This window comes from Sinocyclocheilus rhinocerous, unplaced genomic scaffold, assembly GCF_001515625.1.
Source record: "Sinocyclocheilus rhinocerous isolate Xijiao unplaced genomic scaffold, SAMN03320098_v1.1 scaffold574, whole genome shotgun sequence".
NCBI classification, from domain to species: domain Eukaryota; kingdom Metazoa; phylum Chordata; class Actinopteri; order Cypriniformes; family Cyprinidae; genus Sinocyclocheilus; species Sinocyclocheilus rhinocerous.
This window is the reverse complement of record NW_015659919.1, coordinates 2,358,983-2,377,138: the sequence shown is the minus strand read 5'-3', so window position 1 is coordinate 2,377,138 and position 18,156 is coordinate 2,358,983. Positions and strand designations below refer to the sequence as shown.

Sequence of the window (18,156 nt, the reverse complement as noted above, 5' to 3'; positions counted from 1 at the left end):
ACTTGCTCGGGAAGAATGTCTCCAAAGAAGTGTGTTTTTGGTTGTAAGGGAAAGATAACTTTGTTCAGCTTCCTAAAGAACCCAGCGTTATGTAAACAGTGGATGCAGTTTGTTTTTCCGGAGCAGCAACGGAGTTTCACAAGTGTGTTTGTTGACGAACGTTTTATAAACAAGGCCCAGTTCGAGCTGGATTTGCACATCGTTTGATACTGAAAGATGGAGCGGTCCCAGCTATAAAAGATCCTGGTCATGATTCAGAACTGCAGACGGTAAGTGTAACTGCATCAAATGTCTGTTTTGTTGGCATTCGGCACCCAAGTGCTCGTCACTCTTTAGCTCCGCCCACGGCGCGCCTCCAGGAGCTCGGCTTTTTCCGGAGAGAATCGTAAAGCTGTATCTTTCTTTTATAAATATGATCAAACTAAAGACTTTTTGGAGATATGAAGGATGTAGTACGACTCTATACTCAAGATTAACATGAGATTGGGTGAAACTGTGTGTGTTATGCCCCTTTAACATTTTCTCCAATTTTGAGGAGAATACCCTCAAATTAAAGCTCAGAGTGTGCACTTTAAGCCCATATTATATAACTGTAACATGAATGTTTTGGTCAGCAGCTAAAATATAATAAGAATTGTGCCCGTGTCCAAATACATGACTATATGTGTGTGTGTGTGTGTGTGTGTATATAAAAATAATTTAATATTAAAATGATAGAAAAGTGGTTTGAATGAATGATTCAATGACTCACTCATAAATAGCCTATTTCATTACTGGATGAATCAGCGTTTTTGAATGAATCTCTTGAATGAATGATTCAATGACAAATAAATTTTTAACAGCAACTTGTCACAATGTAATCGACACAAACGTTATTAGAAGTGCCAATTACTTTCAAAAGGTGATTTGCTCTATTTTAATCGCTACCATAGTGTTCAAATCTGAACTATAAACTTTTATCCTAGTACTTCTGTGATAATATGAATGACTGTAAGACAGAAAAATACTGTGTAGTTGAAAGGCTGTTTGTGAAGCTGTTTCTTACCTAAACATAGTCACTGTCTGCTCTCTGTGTCAGTGGCAGCACGAACACAGATTTTAATGTTCCGGTATGATTTTTTTCAAAGGTTAAGTAGACACAGACGAATCGCTGTCATGTAGAAATTAGATAGACATTGCAATCTTTTAACGATTAATCGTGCAGCTCTAATTTCCAGGATGTTATTGAAGTCCTTGTTTAACGCATGTTAATTTTCCAAAAGATTCAGTCTGATTTGTTGTACTGGTTTAAACAGTTCACTAAAAAGAACCATTTCAAAATAATGATTTGTTCACGACCTGGACATCACAAGTATGTTGTTGGCAAACCTAAGCAAGCATTGAGATCTCTTCTGAAGCTTCAGAGAAGACACATATGAAATTACTAGGGTCTTTTTCCTCAGGAGAAAATTATGAGAAGTAGGAGACTTGATCATTTACTCTATATTTATTCTGCCTGGGAGAAATAGTTGAGATATTAAAGAGATCTCATTTGTGATTTTTTTTCCTGTGGGATGTCAAGACTGATGATCCATGTGAACTAAATAGGGCAGCACAGATCCAATCAGCTTTGAACATAAACTTTACCTTCTCATTTCACCAAAATCATACAGAAAATGCATCTCCCCCTATTTAGACATGCACACGCTCATTAACACCCTGGATTGAGCCATCAGAGGTTTGTTCATCACTCAAGGGAATTGCTTTGACCTAGATCCAGTGGCAACCATAAAGAGCATTAAACACAGGGGAAAACAAATCACTTCTGCAAGTCACACACAAAATGTTCTTTATAAGGGCGAAAACAAAAAATAATGATTCAACTGTTTGTTTTTTTTTAGATCCATACTCTACCACACAGTTCCAGTGATCTAGCTAAATGCGGGGCTAATTTCAAGTGTGTAGGGCTAATTTGAGCTATGAATTGCACTTCAACAGCCTCAAAGCTCCTGTGGTCAGGTTGCCATGGCTACTTTGGGACTAGACGTGCTGCTGAGTTGCCAATCAGCACTGTAGTTTACAGCAGACACCCACCTGTTATGTCACTAAAACACACTGAAAGAAGAAGGGGACACAGCAGGACTCCAGACACTGGAGAATGTCAAACCGGGAGACTCAAAATGAGTCAGGACATTCATTGGAAACCGGAAGCGCTCTCAGAAAAACAACAACAACAACTGTATTTTCACTTGTTGTACTGCCTCCACTTTTTCCAATCTATAAAACAGACAACGAATGCACACACACACACACACACACACACACATATATATATATATATATATATATATATACATATAAAAATGACCTTGCTGATGTGGAACTCCAGTCTTCGCATGTATCGCTCTATAGTCTTGATTTGCTAGGATGCAAGAAGAGAAAACGTCAAAAATTAAAGTTATTCACTCAAAAAGAAAAGGCCAAATAGAAGAAAGTTTTCAAACAGGGATGAATCTAAGTTCAGAGCCCCAAATTTTCAACACGGCTGACACCTGCGGCGATTAGTGTCGCAATAACGGATCACTGCTGCAGGAATGCAGCACATCATTTATGCAAAGCTGCTTATTTTTCCTGCTGCATGTTTCTGACCTCAAACTTCTTAGAAAGGTTAACACAGGTCACCTAAGACAGGTTATGAAGCATTAGTGTGTTTAGGGACCCTACCTTGTCCAGATCATACAGCACACCCTGAGGAAGAAAAAAAGATATGTGAAATCAGTGGAAATGCTACAAAAATCAACATTTTATTATTAAAAAAAAAAACTGATGTTTGGACAAAATCACTGCTGAAAAGACCATCTTAGATCAGCCTGATGGTCCAGGCTGGTTTATGCTGTTTAATGGCAACAAAATTGAACTGATGAATTACTGAAAATAGTTGACCAGGGATTTCTCGCTTCTTTTAGCTAGTAAAGAAGTCTGACTCCAGCACACCAGCATCCAACTAAAACATATGCTGCACTGCAATTAATGACTTTTTAATGACTTTTTAATTTCTTTTTGTACTTTTTTCACTTGTTTTTTATTTGTTTATAATAAAAAGAAAGAAATCTGCCACTGCAGTACGCCAGAATGTCTCCTATTAAAAATACAGTCTCTGAAGAAAAGTCTTAATATCTTATGCAATATTGCTTCTCAAATAAAACATCTTGTTTAAAGCATTTCTAGATATTCGAATACATTATTTCATTACAATATGTTTTTGAAAATGTATAATATGCATAATATATGGTTTGTAAAAATGTAATATTGTGAAATATTATTGCAATTTAAATTCAAATTTAATGTGTCCTTGTTGAATTCTTTTTCAGTTTTTCAGCAGGATATACTGTACATTCTAGAGTCATTAACAGTCATTTTGAGTAAAGGTGCTTTCACACTACAGAAAACTCAGACAGGGTTTGACGGATAGGAATGCACAAGGTTGATTAAATCGTATCAACTCGATTTTGAGGACATTTAAAGAGACTGGTCCAGGAATACACTGAATTGGACTTCTGAAACGGCCTCACTGGCTACTGCTGGTAGATGCTGGAACTACGCAATCTTGTACTCTGACTAAATCAACAAACAACATTTACATTGTGAATAATTCATTATACTACAATGTTTCAACAGTTGCTGATTAGTTTTTGGAGAGTTTATATCCCTGCTCTGCTGCCTTTGACTTAACTCATGATATTTGCTCATTGAAATCAATAGATTTGCAGCACTCTGACGCAGTGTAAACCATAGTGTGTAGGCACGCCGATGATGTCATATCCAGTCTCACCAGTCTGGAGTTCCTCTTCATGTCTTTCATGAGGGAAGTGAGTTTATCCAGCTCTGTTTGGTGCACCTCTAGATATTCACTGACAGAAAGAGAAAATGACAAAGACTTCAGAATGATGCAGGAACAATGGCCGTACACAGAGATTTAATCACAGCCATTCTGAGCAGCAGTGATTCATGCGGTCAATGTGCGCTAAATATAACTGTAGTGAGAGCTGAGAGAGAAGATCTATGTGACAAGAGGAAACATCTGAGCAGCACTCACTCCAGGCCTTGTTTAAGGGCTCCGTAAACTTCTTCCACTCTTTTGGGCTGCGGCTCTCGTGAGCTGCTGCTGCTGCTGGACTTGTGCCCGGACAGATGGGGCTTCCTGGGCTTTGAGATGGGCTTCTTCTGCACTGCTGAGTTCCCCATGAAGGAGTTACACCTGAAAACAATAATATTCCCGTTTCATAATAACACAATGGCAGTTGGTTGCTCGACATGAACGTGTCTGAACGTGTCACACGCACACGCAGTCAACAAAAGCACTGCAAGTAGTGCTACAGTAAATCTAGGCCATTGTGTAGAATGAGCACATGCTGTTGCCTAAGGGTCATCCACTCACGATGCACTGCGTCATGCTAAGATAAGCCAGTGTGCCCTGAACAAACACACTCTTTAATGCTGTTACTGCACCCACTGTTTTACACAAACATAATAAGTGGCTCTTTTGCAATTTTGAAGTTTATTTTTACATTCCAAAATCTAGTGGAAAGTCTTCCCAGAACAGTGAAAGTGGTTACTGCAACAATTTTTAAAAATTGTTTTAGCCTCTGACAGGGCAGATGACCTCACCGTGAGCGTCTCTCCTGCAGGGTGCTGAAGCCGGCGAATGACTGGCTCCTGATGATGCCATTGGGCCCTCCAGGAGAGTGAGTGCCAGCAGCCATGATGTCTGGGAAGCGGGAGGACACTCCTGCAAGAGGGTAGAGAGGATTCTGGGTAAGAGAGAAGTCAGTGGAACAGATGGGGGAAGGGTTGTGTGTGTAGAATGATGGTGTTGGGAATGACCAAATTTTTAACCAGTACTCCATTTAAAAAGATAGTTCACCCAAAAATGAAAATTTAGTAGTGAAAATTTAACAGCATTTTTTTTCATTTTTGGGTGAACTATCCCTTTAATGACATAGTCATTAAACTATGTCAACATAATTATTTCAAACACACAAATAATAAATAATAAACAGTGATTACATTAATGCACTTATAACCGAAGATAAGATTTCAGGGGTTTAAATGCAGAAATGTACAGTTACTCCTTTTGTTAAAACAATTTGAAATGAACTTGATTCATGTCACAGATTTTTGTTTGGGTTTTTGCTTTTGCTTTTTTGTATGTGTATGTGGTAATTGATATTACGACAAATGCTGTGATTAACTTAGTGAACCTGACACATTCACCGGATTTTATTTTTCTCATGAAAAGATATCCTGACAACTGTGACTCTAGATCAAAGTACATAAAACCAGCTGAAAATCACACAGGAAAGCAAGCAATGAGTCATTTAATCTCCTGTGTATACAGTTACTGAAAATAGCACTGCTGGGTGAGAAGACCCCATACGGTGCACATTCAGAGGTTTTTATAAAGCGCTCAAAGCCACCTGAGCCCACCGCAGAAAAAGCACTTAGAAGCATGAGGAGGCCTAATGGAGCCCAGAAAGACCAACGTCATCACTCATTTCTATCAAGTGTAATGATCCAGCGAGGGCACAGAAGTCTCCTGCTTACAAAAAGCCTTCAAGATCATCCCTGATCTCCTTATAGCTCATCTCCAACCTCCCATAATTCATCAGAGCAAAGCGGGATAATGACAGCGGCGATTTGAGGGTAATGAGGGTATCTGTGATCATCGATGTGAGAGACTCATTCTGACCCCAGATCAGCATGCAACCTTCGTAGCCCTGCCTGGCACTGATATCTACACCAGAAAAGAGGGAAAAACCTGGGTTTTGCAGTTGAGATTCTCTCCATAGTTGAGGTTTCATTCACACTGTATCCAGGGGCTGTTTGTCGGAGGTAACCATACACCTGTGGGTTTATGCTCAGTGCAATAGATACATAATTGCTTATATAAAGCTACACCAAACCAATACAGCTCTGAAATAGATGTTGTTTGCAGAGGAAAAACAAAAGAGCCTTGTATAACTGGCTATTTATAGGCAATGTTATATTGGCTTTGCCTCTAGAATGAACTAATGTACTGTACATCTTGATCATTTGACAAACACTCAGATCATCTTCATAAACAGGAAAATAAAAGGCAGAAATATTAAAAGAATACACAGCAGCATACAATTCTTGAAGTCTAAAATAACCCATCCAACCAGAGAACTGCTATAGAGAATGGAGATATTAAATTTTCATATTTTTAAAAATAGGTGTCCCTTTTGTTGTTCTGTGTCCATAATGTTATCAAAACTATAAAGTAAAAACTATACTAGCTTAAAAACGGCACGATTTTCTAAATAAATATTATTTTTATATTAATATTCAAGAAATATTCAGTTATGAAAATATAAAATATGTTCTAATAAAATAGCGAATTAAAATAATCTACTAAAATAGAATAAAAATGTATGTATGTATATACTGTATGTGCATACACATACATTTTTCATTGTATTATGATATTATGTATGATGATTCTTTAATATAATACAATGAACATATATATATACAGTTGTGCTCATAAGTTTACATACCCCTTGCAGAATGTGCAAAATATTAATAATTGAAACAAAATAAGAGGGATCATGAAAATTGCATGTTATTTTTTATTTAGTACTGTCCTGAATAAGCTTTCACCTAAAAGATGTTTACATATATAGTGTAAATATAGTATATTTACTGTTATTTCAATTAAATTGATTAATTTACTAAATTTTTAATTGAATATTAATAGTGCAATGTAATTTATTTTGTATCAACTTAATTTATGCATCCAAGGGTTAATGCTGAAATCTATAAAAATTAAAAAATTTTAAAAAACTAACACAAGGAAACCAATATAACTAATTGCTTATTTTAACAAACAAAGGTTCCACTTCAGTTTCAAAAACACAAAGCGACACTGTGCCAACCAGTGCATGCTGGGATTGTTCCACTCATTCTATTCAGGCCTAGTCGTCTCGGTTCACAGGCACTGGTGAAGCGCCCGTTGATGTGGACTACGTCATCCCCGTCCCTCCGGGCACGACGGCTCATAAGTATTCTGACTACAGCTGCCTGGTACCCAACTCTGAACTCTTCACTGTGAGAGACGGATGACGAGGACAAAAGAACCAGAGAGGGGGGCTTCATTAATTTGTCACCTCCAGCAGGGACCATGTTTATCTGGCTCGTTGAGGGTGTGAGGGGGTCTTGAAGCTGGGCTGGAGAAGTACTGAATAAAAAGTGTGTGTGAGGCAGAGGGGGTCCCTCGTTTCCTCCCAACAGCCCATATTATGAATTCTGACTAGTGTTTTTGTCGTTTTAAGCATAAATCTAAGTTTATCTAGTGAGCTGTTTAAAATAAGAAAGCAACTGCGGAAAAACAAAAAAAAACAACAACTCAAGTTATATTCTCTGAAAATAAGAACTAATATCTTACACTCTTAAAAGATACAGTGTCTTTTATAAGAATGCATAACATATCAGTACCGTATCGGTTATCGGCCGATTTAACAGTGTCGGTCAATGCTGGATATTTCATTATTCCTGCTTATTTCCCCAATTTTTATATTTAGAATACTTTTGCTGTCATCTTCCAAAACACTCATCATTTAACAACATTGTTAAATGCAAATCTCAAAATGAATATTAATTTTTCATATTATACACAAATTGTGTGATGCCTAAATTCACTTGTATCTTATAAAAAGATTGATTTAGGATTTTTTTGTATTTTAATCCTTCATTTATCTAGACAAAATATTGAATTTTAATATCTACAATTTATTGGTTATCGGCCATAACATAAAAACGATTGGCTTAACATTTCAGACACTTTTAACACTAGTGCAACTCAAGTTTTAAAGACACAGAGATTTAATCACAGCCATTCTGAGCAGCAGTGATTCATGCGGTCAATGTGCGCTAAATATAACTGTAGTGAGAGCTGAGAGAGAAGATCTATGTGACAAGAGGAAACATCTGAGCAGCACTCACTCCAGGCCTTGTTTAAGGGCTCCGTAAACTTCTTCCACTCTTTTGGGCTGCGGCTCTCGTGAGCTGCTGCTGCTGCTGGACTTGTGCCCGGACAGATGGGGCTTCCTGGGCTTTGAGATGGGCTTCTTCTGCACTGCTGAGTTCCCCATGAAGGAGTTACACCTGAAAACAATAATATTCCCGTTTCATAATAACACAATGGCAGTTGGTTGCTCGACATGAACGTGTCTGAACGTGTCACACGCACACGCAGTCAAAAAAAGCACTGCAAGTAGTGCTACAGTAAATCTAGGCCATTGTGTAGAATGAGCACATGCTGTTGCCTAAGGGTCATCCACTCACGATGCACTGCGTCATGCTAAGATAAGCCAGTGTGCCCTGAACAAACACACTCTTTAATGCTGTTACTGCACCCACTGTTTTACACAAACATAATAAGTGGCTCTTTTGCAATTTTGAAGTTTATTTTTACATTCCAAAATCTAGTGGAAAGTCTTCCCAGAACAGTGAAAGTGGTTACTGCAACAATTTTTAAAAATTGTTTTAGCCTCTGACAGGGCAGATGACCTCACCGTGAGCGTCTCTCCTGCAGGGTGCTGAAGCCGGCGAATGACTGGCTCCTGATGATGCCATTGGGCCCTCCAGGAGAGTGAGTGCCAGCAGCCATGATGTCTGGGAAGCGGGAGGACACTCCTGCAAGAGGGTAGAGAGGATTCTGGGTAAGAGAGAAGTCAGTGGAACAGATGGGGGAAGGGTTGTGTGTGTAGAATGATGGTGTTGGGAATGACCAAATTTTTAACCAGTACTCCATTTAAAAAGATAGTTCACCCAAAAATGAAAATTTAGTAGTGAAAATTTAACAGCATTTTTTTTCATTTTTGGGTGAACTATCCCTTTAATGACATAGTCATTAAACTATGTCAACATAATTATTTCAAACACACAAATAATAAATAATAAACAGTGATTACATTAATGCACTTATAACCGAAGATAAGATTTCAGGGGTTTAAATGCAGAAATGTACAGTTACTCCTTTTGTTAAAACAATTTGAAATGAACTTGATTCGTGTCACAGATTTATGTTTGGGTTTTTGCTTTTGCTTTTTTGTATGTGTATGTGGTAATTGATATTACGACAAATGCTGTGATTAACTTAGTGAACCTGACACATTCACCGGATTTTATTTTTCTCATGAAAAGATATCCTGACAACTGTGACTCTAGATCAAAGTACATAAAACCAGCTGAAAATCACACAGGAAAGCAAGCAATGAGTCATTTAATCTCCTGTGTATACAGTTACTGAAAATAGCACTGCTGGGTGAGAAGACCCCATACGGTGCACATTCAGAGGTTTTTATAAAGCGCTCAAAGCCACCTGAGCCCACCGCAGAAAAAGCACTTAGAAGCATGAGGAGGCCTAATGGAGCCCAGAAAGACCAACGTCATCACTCATTTCTATCAAGTGTAATGATCCAGCGAGGGCACAGAAGTCTCCTGCTTACAAAAAGCCTTCAAGATCATCCCTGATCTCCTTATAGCTCATCTCCAACCTCCCATAATTCATCAGAGCAAAGCGGGATAATGACAGCGGCGATTTGAGGGTAATGAGGGTATCTGTGATCATCGATGTGAGAGACTCATTCTGACCCCAGATCAGCATGCAACCTTCGTAGCCCTGCCTGGCACTGATATCTACACCAGAAAAGAGGGAAAAACCTGGGTTTTGCAGTTGAGATTCTCTCCATAGTTGAGGTTTCATTCACACTGTATCCAGGGGCTGTTTGTCGGAGGTAACCATACACCTGTGGGTTTATGCTCAGTGCAATAGATACATAATTGCTTATATAAAGCTACACCAAACCAATACAGCTCTGAAATAGATGTTGTTTGCAGAGGAAAAACAAAAGAGCCTTGTATAACTGGCTATTTATAGGCAATGTTATATTGGCTTTGCCTCTAGAATGAACTAATGTACTGTACATCTTGATCATTTGACAAACACTCAGATCATCTTCATAAACAGGAAAATAAAAGGCAGAAATATTAAAAGAATACACAGCAGCATACAATTCTTGAAGTCTAAAATAACCCATCCAACCAGAGAACTGCTATAGAGAATGGAGATATTAAATTTTCATATTTTTAAAAATAGGTGTCCCTTTTGTTGTTCTGTGTCCATAATGTTATCAAAACTATAAAGTAAAAACTATACTAGCTTAAAAACGGCACGATTTTCTAAATAAATATTATTTTTATATTAATATTCAAGAAATATTCAGTTATGAAAATATAAAATATGTTCTAATAAAATAGCGAATTAAAATAATCTACTAAAATAGAATAAAAATGTATGTATGTATATACTGTATGTGCATACACATACATTTTTCATTGTATTATGATATTATGTATGATGATTCTTTAATATAATACAATGAACATATATATATACAGTTGTGCTCATAAGTTTACATACCCCTTGCAGAATGTGCAAAATATTAATAATTGAAACAAAATAAGAGGGATCATGAAAATTGCATGTTATTTTTTATTTAGTACTGTCCTGAATAAGCTTTCACCTAAAAGATGTTTACATATATAGTGTAAATATAGTATATTTACTGTTATTTCAATTAAATTGATTAATTTACTAAATTTTTAATTGAATATTAATAGTGCAATGTAATTTATTTTGTATCAACTTAATTTATGCATCCAAGGGTTAATGCTGAAATCTATAAAAATTAAAAAATTTTAAAAAACTAACACAAGGAAACCAATATAACTAATTGCTTATTTTAACAAACAAAGGTTCCACTTCAGTTTCAAAAACACAAAGCGACACTGTGCCAACCAGTGCATGCTGGGATTGTTCCACTCATTCTATTCAGGCCTAGTCGTCTCGGTTCACAGGCACTGGTGAAGCGCCCGTTGATGTGGACTACGTCATCCCCGTCCCTCCGGGCACGACGGCTCATAAGTATTCTGACTACAGCTGCCTGGTACCCAACTCTGAACTCTTCACTGTGAGAGACGGATGACGAGGACAAAAGAACCAGAGAGGGGGGCTTCATTAATTTGTCACCTCCAGCAGGGACCATGTTTATCTGGCTCGTTGAGGGTGTGAGGGGGTCTTGAAGCTGGGCTGGAGAAGTACTGAATAAAAAGTGTGTGTGAGGCAGAGGGGGTCCCTCGTTTCCTCCCAACAGCCCATATTATGAATTCTGACTAGTGTTTTTGTCGTTTTAAGCATAAATCTAAGTTTATCTAGTGAGCTGTTTAAAATAAGAAAGCAACTGCGGAAAAACAAAAAAAAACAACAACTCAAGTTATATTCTCTGAAAATAAGAACTAATATCTTACACTCTTAAAAGATACAGTGTCTTTTATAAGAATGCATAACATATCAGTACCGTATCGGTTATCGGCCGATTTAACAGTGTCGGTCAATGCTGGATATTTCATTATTCCTGCTTATTTCCCCAATTTTTATATTTAGAATACTTTTGCTGTCATCTTCCAAAACACTCATCATTTAACAACATTGTTAAATGCAAATCTCAAAATGAATATTAATTTTTCATATTATACACAAATTGTGTGATGCCTAAATTCACTTGTATCTTATAAAAAGATTGATTTAGGATTTTTTTGTATTTTAATCCTTCATTTATCTAGACAAAATATTGAATTTTAATATCTACAATTTATTGGTTATCGGCCATAACATAAAAACGATTGGCTTAACATTTCAGACACTTTTAACACTAGTGCAACTCAAGTTTTAAAGGGATAGTTCAATCAAAAATGTAAATTCTTTCATCATTTACTCACCCTCAAGTTGTCCCAAACCTGTATGACCAAACAGCTGACGGTAGCCATTGTCTTCCATAGTATTTTTTTAATCATACTATGGAAATCAATGGCTACCGTCGACTGTTTGGTTACCAAGATTCTTCAAAATATATTCTATTGTGTTCAATAGAGGCTAGAAACTCATACAGGTTTAGAACAACTTGAGGGTGAGTAAATTATGACACAATTTTTATTTTCCGGTGAACTAGCCTATCCCTTTAAGTTTGTTAGAGTATTTTTACTGAAAAACCAAAAATGGATGCGATTAATATCAAACAAATAACATCAGGATTTTATAGTTTCCATTTCTTTTCTGCATTTCAGCGCTTGGAAAAGTAATTTTATTTCCCACGCAAGCACGTGTGCACAGCCGCATGCACACGCGGACACTATCTGCATGCGTGAATATCATCAAACTCAACCCACACTGCAACTTAACAGCAGCACGATTCCTAAAGGCTGTATAAATTATAGTTTCTATAGTAACAGCAGACAATGCACAATGTGTCCAGTAAAAGACCACTGTTATCATGGATCCCCCACAGCAGGCCTCCTCCTGTCCTTCTGCTCTGAGGACCCATTGTCTTCCCCGGTCTTTTGCTCTAAGGTAGGAGTTCAATCCCAGCAGCTGTGTGATGCTCAGCTGGTCTTGTTCCACACTCTCCACTACGCCTTGGAAGAGCGAAGAACTCACTTCAAACATCCATGCCAACTGTCAGGCATGTGGCAGTGACCGACTGACCCTGTTCTACTCATGCTGTAGTAATGTGTGCTTTGGGCAGTGTCACCAAACGGGCCAGAACAAGGATCTGCAAAACACATACACTCAAAATCAACAAGTCTATTGGTTGACTCAATGACCAAATATGTCATAACAAGTCTGACTTACGTCGCTGCACAGGAAAGGAGTCTTTATTATAAGCACAAAGATTATAAACACAGTGAAACATGATTCTAAAGCAGGCACATGATGACTGAATGGATGCTCTTGTGTTGTGACCGAAAGATCATGACAGTGGCTGCTATTGTTTAAAAGTGTCCTAAAAAATCCAACATTCTTCACGAAATTGGGAGGCACTTTAAGTTTATTGCCACATGAACAAACAAAGTGAAACATCCCCCATGTCAGAAAAAAACACAAACACACAATAAAATGTGACAAAGAATGTAAGGGGGAATAATACAAAGAAAATACTAAAACTCCCTCTCACTAGGGTCAGTGATGCTTTGTTCCATTCAATTTCATTCAAGTCAGAAACTCTTGAAACACTCTTGAAAACTTTCTATTGTTTCTATCTATACTTTCTAACCTAAAAAAATTAATTGAATGAATTGAAAGTTAACAGAGACCCAAACTGAAGTGGACCAAAAAGAAATCCACATTTTATACATGCAAAGAGAACCGAAGTCCTTGCACAATTTCCATGCTAGTCATAACTGCTTTATTGCTGGTCAACCAGAATGGTTTTACTGGTGACGTTTGGTAAGAAAAAACTATTTTGTGGAATTGTTTGCAACAATTTAATAAAGTTTAATTGAACTGACCTTTATTTTGAGTGCAGTATATGGCACGCCTTATATTTTCCTCATTTCTCTCAGCTTAAAGGTCATAAGTACACATAATCTAAATGTAAAAGCTGAAGAGTTTGAACACACTGATATAGATGAAGCTGACAAGTTAACATATCAAGATGTGTTGGGATGTAAATTTAATATCCCCTAAAGCTAAAATACTAAGCTGTGTTAAAATATAAACAGTGACACATGCATCTTATGGTCAAATCTTTTTGATTCTTCTGATAGTCAAAAACAGGCATTTATATTTAAGCCCCCGACATCAATCTCATATGATTAAAAACACTTTAGTTAATTTATTACTAAACGGGTCAATATTTGAACAGGAATGTGGGTTCAGCAGGATCATTTGGCCCAACTTCGGTATTAATGGATGATTTATTTCATATTTAATCCACAGACTTAAGACTGCAGAGCACTTGAAAGTTATCTAACGGCAAATACTAAAATGTCACACTATTTTCATCTTCATTGTGTCTGAAGGCAGAAAGAAACTATGTCACGAGGAGGCCTGAATTACACTTGACCACTGATAACCTCTGAAAGGCACATGAAGAGTTTGTAATCTCAACCTCATATCCATCTGAGCATGCTGGAAATGTCACTGTGTGAAATGTCTGTTCATTATTCAACTGCTATTAAATAAAAATGATGATAACCATTCTTTCAAAAGCACAGCGAAGAAAAATAATAGAGAGAAAAGGCTTTTTTGTAATTTGACATGGTTTTTCAACTATAGTCCATATTCTGGTTAAGCCTTTATTCAGAAAAAGACTATTGAAATATTTCTGTATACATAATCATCGTATTAAATTAATAAATTAAGACATGCACTTTCATTTCCCATGATTCTCTTCTGTAAATAATAGAGATGCTCACTCTCGCCATTCATTTTTAGTAATTCTGCAGAGATGAGTTTGAAAATGGGCTAGACTAAAGGGACAATTCTGAGTCATATTTGGATGTATTGCTGTAATACTAGACACTGAGCCATATTTACAAAGCAGCAAAGAGAAGACAGGGGCAAGGCAAAACTAGAGTTAGAATGATGAACATCCTTATATGTGGAGACAGAAGCTTGAGGCCTAGGTAAAAAAAAAAAAAAAAAACTGTGTGAGAGTATCTGAGGATAACGCAGCACAGCTGGCTAAAAACCAACACAAACCAAGATCAAATGTCAAATGTGATATGACGTGAATCCTCTACCCTGTGCCACAGCAGCTTAAAAACGCAATACCTTTCAATTTACAGTTCGTGTTAATAGAAGAGAAAACACATTTACTTAGAGGCTGTCAAATGTAGGAAGCTTGTTAGGGGAGGGGTGTTGTATAATCGCATATTTTGCTGTCATACTTCTAAGGAAGTCGATACTTCACTCAACCTCACACTGTTCCTGTGTCTTCAGTGGAAGTCAAAAAAAAAGAATGTTTTGGAAAATTTATTGGACATGTAAATATATTAAGAGTTCTGATTTGTCGAAAAGCGTATGGTTTTCTGATAAAAAAAACTAGGCATTAAAGAGCCCATTATACAACCCCAATACATTTACGTTGGCCAGTGAAAACTTTGGAAATGTTTTCTTTGTACTTTTGTTAATTAAATAAAAGTTAAAGAGAATGAACAAATCACAGATTCTTGATTTTATTGCATTTTTACAAAACGTCTCAACTTCTCTGGAATTAGGGTTGGGTATCGTTTGGGTGTAATTACTGCATTCACGCGCTCCTCGGATGCTCTCATTTCCCGAGTCGGAATGTGAAAACAACATGGACACTCTCGTTACTACAAATATGTGTTGGATTTGTATTATTAGAGCTTTCCGACTTGAGTTCACGTGCATTTTCTCAGTCTGGAAATTATTTTTCATGTGCGGTGCCAGTGATGATGCTTCTTACGTCCGTTTCGGAGAACTAGAGGACAAATATTTCAATCGATCGCTCAGGCATGGCACCGAAATGAGGCACCGAAATCTGCGTTGTGATTCGGTTCTAGTACATACCGGTTACATGGGTACCGGTGCCATACTGGTAAAATTGGTATCAGAGGTAAAAAAAAACTATATAAATACTGTTCAGTTTCTTGCACAGACCGATCGTTTCATGTCTTAAGACCTAAATGTATCGTCCCGAGCCGCAGGGTTTAATTTGGTTTTTGTCTGTGTATGTTTTTTTTACTCTCGAAGCCGTGGAGCCCATTGACTGCCATTATATGACTGATAGACTGCAATGGTTTGAGTTAAAAATCTTTGTTTGTGTTCTACTGAAGAAACAAAGTCACCTACATCTTGGATGCCCTGGGGGTAAGCAGATAAACATCAAATTTTCATTTTTGGATAAACTATCCCTTTAAGCAACGGCACTCCAAGGAACAGCTGTCCTAAACTAACATGCAGTAAAGTTCAAGTTCATGCAAGTTTGCATGCAAGTTTAACAGTAAATGTGAATTGTCACTGAGGGGCTATGCCAGTCCCCTACAATTGTTAAGCCACTGAATTTATTTCACTTGATTTGGTCTCTCTTTATTCAGACAGCGCTGACCAGTACCACACAAATAAGACATGGCTCTAGCGGAAAATAATCCTATTAGCTTTGGAAAATAGGAAATTAACTGAATTAATAAAGTCGTCACTGACCCATGCGGACACAGACACTTGAAGGTGAATCTCTAGAATGATTCAGCAGTTCAGCCCAGATCATTGTGTGTGTGTGTGCAAGATGCATGAGAAAGACAAGAACAGAGATGGAGAAAGACATTTGCCTCTTCATTTCTGTCTCTCCTGCACTCTGCCAACTGGACATAACTAGAACATTGCTAAAAAACGTCGCCAACATTTTGACTTGTGCCAGGCATATGCAGTTGAAATATTGAAACAGTTTTTTGTTTTGAGGACTGAAAAGACATTTTAAATTAAAGATGGCATGTCACTTTCAGCTTCAAAGCATCCAAGCAAGAAAGAAAACATACTTGATGCACAACCCTTACAGACTGAAGATTAAACTATGTCCTAAAAATACAATGAAAAATTAAGATGATGAAATCTGACAATCAGAGGTTTGATGTGGTGCATTTAGGTCAGGCAAAAAGGCAAATCCTGAATTAGTGGTGCTCGCTAAGACAAATATCATAAATACTACATACTCAGGGTGTAAAACAAAAAAAAAACCTTTAACCCTATTCAACTTTAGTGTAACTTACTGGTTTGTGCTATGAACAGAAATGATATCTTGAATTGCAAAATTGTTGAATAATGTTATAATATAAAATAATTAGGGCTGCCACTAACGATTATTTTTATTTCAATTAATCTATCGACTAATTTATCAATTAATCGGTTAATCTAAACGATTAATTTCCCACAAAAAAAATCAACAATTTTACTTAAGAATATTTTATTAAACTATATTTTATTAAACCAAATGAAATCCAAATTTCTATGAAATCCTTTTTTTTTTTTTAAGCAAAAGTAAAAGTGCAACATATCAGTTGTAAGATATAAAAATATAGTTGGCTTTTAAAATCAGCTGTAGTTTATGAGGGTGCTTTCCTGTTATCTACAGTGCTTCTGGGTTTGATAGGAGGGCGTTGACTTCATACCTGCTAAAGCACAGCTGTATGTCAGGACAGACCCCGAGGAGGACAGCACCCTTTAAAAGGCATAAGGATTTGGCTTTTCAAAGCAGATTACATGTCACAGCTGACAAAATCAAAAAATCAGACATCATCTGAGGGAGAATATGTCATACATGACAACATCCAAGGACCTCAATTCAATCAGCCAATGACATTTCAGAACGAATCCACCACAACCAATCAGATTTCCGCACACCTTCTAACTGCTATGCAAACAGACAAGGAAAAACAAAAACATTGGGTTCATCAGCTTATGTTTAAGGGATAAACCACCGTAATACTAATCACAGGGCTGAGAGATTGTGATTGTGTCGCTATGCATTAACTGTCTGCAAAACGGATGTATGAGGGGTGTCCTCAGTGCGGTCAAATTCAAACAGACTGTTAATCAGGGGGGATTATGGGATAGTATCCCTACTGATGACAGTTAAAAGCACATGTCATCTGTTCAGGAAGAGAGAGAGTGAAGAAGAGAAGATGCCAAGTCATTCACTTCAGATTGCCTTTCTCCAGAAACTGAACAAAACACAAGCTCTGTTCCAAAACCTAGTCAGCTACCTAGACAGCATTTTAAGGCACCACAGACACACTCCTGATGCAAAATATGTTCCAAAATCTATATTATACTACCTTTAAAGTCCGCATGAAATCAAAATTGACTTTATTTACTTTACTAGCGCACATTGCTAGTCTTGATGTGAACAATTAATCCGTGCAAGTTAATCCTCTGAAAAAAATTGTTTGTCTTCGTAATCTTTAATTAAAATATGAACATTTACTTCCGCTCTGTAATGGCATTCCTTTTCTGATGACGTCAGTTTGACGGCTTGGGCAGAATATCCTTAAACACACCCCTCCAACCGTTAGGTTGCTATAAGTGAGAGACAGAGAGGAGGAGCGCAAAAATAAAACCATGCCCTCTATTCAGTATTCCGTTTCAGCTGGAAATACGTCACTACACTGAAATAAAGTCGGCAGCAACTTCCGGTTCACGCGGACTTTAATATAAATATATTTTATTTTTTATTATCAAAAAAAGATGAATGTATCTAATCTGTGTACTTTGTTCAGTTGAAGATTCTGTTAGGT

The 18,156-nt window shown here is 37.1% G+C and overlaps 1 protein-coding gene across 1 annotated transcript in view; it reads right to left on the bottom strand.

Annotated features, from left to right (window-relative positions):
• The window catches only part of ripor2 (RHO family interacting cell polarization regulator 2), a 53,226-nt gene that overhangs the window by 21,812 nt on the left and 13,258 nt on the right, over positions 1-18,156 (bottom strand). The window contains exons 2-6 of the mRNA XM_016533113.1: positions 8,574-8,694; positions 8,002-8,163; positions 3,812-3,890; positions 2,704-2,727; positions 2,348-2,401 (exon numbers count right to left, since the gene is read on the bottom strand). Coding sequence (XP_016388599.1) covers positions 2,348-2,401; positions 2,704-2,727; positions 3,812-3,890; positions 8,002-8,163; positions 8,574-8,694 — 440 coding nt within the window. The remainder of the gene's footprint in view (positions 1-2,347; positions 2,402-2,703; positions 2,728-3,811; positions 3,891-8,001; positions 8,164-8,573; positions 8,695-18,156) is intronic.